At 41.0% G+C, this 774-nt stretch overlaps 1 protein-coding gene across 1 annotated transcript in view; it reads right to left on the reverse strand.

Annotated features, from left to right (window-relative positions):
• The window catches only part of LOC106870463 (cadherin EGF LAG seven-pass G-type receptor 1), a 143,646-nt gene that overhangs the window by 61,959 nt on the left and 80,913 nt on the right, over positions 1 to 774 (reverse strand). The window contains exon 6 of the mRNA XM_052969136.1: positions 381 to 590. Within this exon, the coding sequence (XP_052825096.1) occupies positions 381 to 590 (210 nt within the window). The remainder of the gene's footprint in view (positions 1 to 380; positions 591 to 774) is intronic.

Consider the following 774-nt stretch of genomic DNA (forward strand, 5'->3'; position numbering starts at 1 on the left):
ACGAGAGAGAGAGGGAGAAAAAGAGAGAAGAGGAGTAAAAGAGCGAGGAAGAAAGAGAGGTCGAGAGATAGAGGTAGTTAGAGGAAAAGGGAGTGATAAAATGGAGAGAGAGGGAGAATGGAAAAGAGACAGAGAGAATATAATGAGTGTGATGTAAATGGTTCATGGCCCGAATTCGGTTTGTAAGATGCGTTGCTTTTTGTAAATAATAAATAAGCGATTTCCAAATGTATCGTGTGGATACAATCACCCAGCACAATACACTCACCCAACGCCCATACATATACGCACACAAAAATAAGCATACACATACACACGCACATGCACATACGTATACAGATACACACAGACACTTTAATAAAATGCGGTTATCTTCTTACCTCTATAGTTGGCTGCATATCCACGTCGTCATCGGAAGCCTCCCCGACCACATCAGCCATTATACCGAAAGTATCAACAGCAACACCGAGATCGCCAGGATAAAGTTGTAGCTTTTGGTCCGATTTATTCTCGACAATGTCAAAAATGGTGTTTGAAACATCGTTGATGTTTTGAGAAGTGACCCTCTCTGACAATAATAGCTGTTCAGCCTAGAAAAGAATAGAAAAGAGGAAATAATAATAATTTCAAATTTTAGCTCAAAGTCAACAGTTTTGCAGGAGGAGACTAGACGATTACATCTTCCCAAGTACTCAACTGGTACTTCTTTCATCGACACCCGAAAGGATGAAAGGCAAGGTCGACCTCGGCGGGATTTGAACTCAGAACTTAAAG

Source organism: Octopus bimaculoides, chromosome 7 (assembly GCF_001194135.2).
Source record: "Octopus bimaculoides isolate UCB-OBI-ISO-001 chromosome 7, ASM119413v2, whole genome shotgun sequence".
In the NCBI taxonomy this organism is placed as follows: domain Eukaryota; kingdom Metazoa; phylum Mollusca; class Cephalopoda; order Octopoda; family Octopodidae; genus Octopus; species Octopus bimaculoides.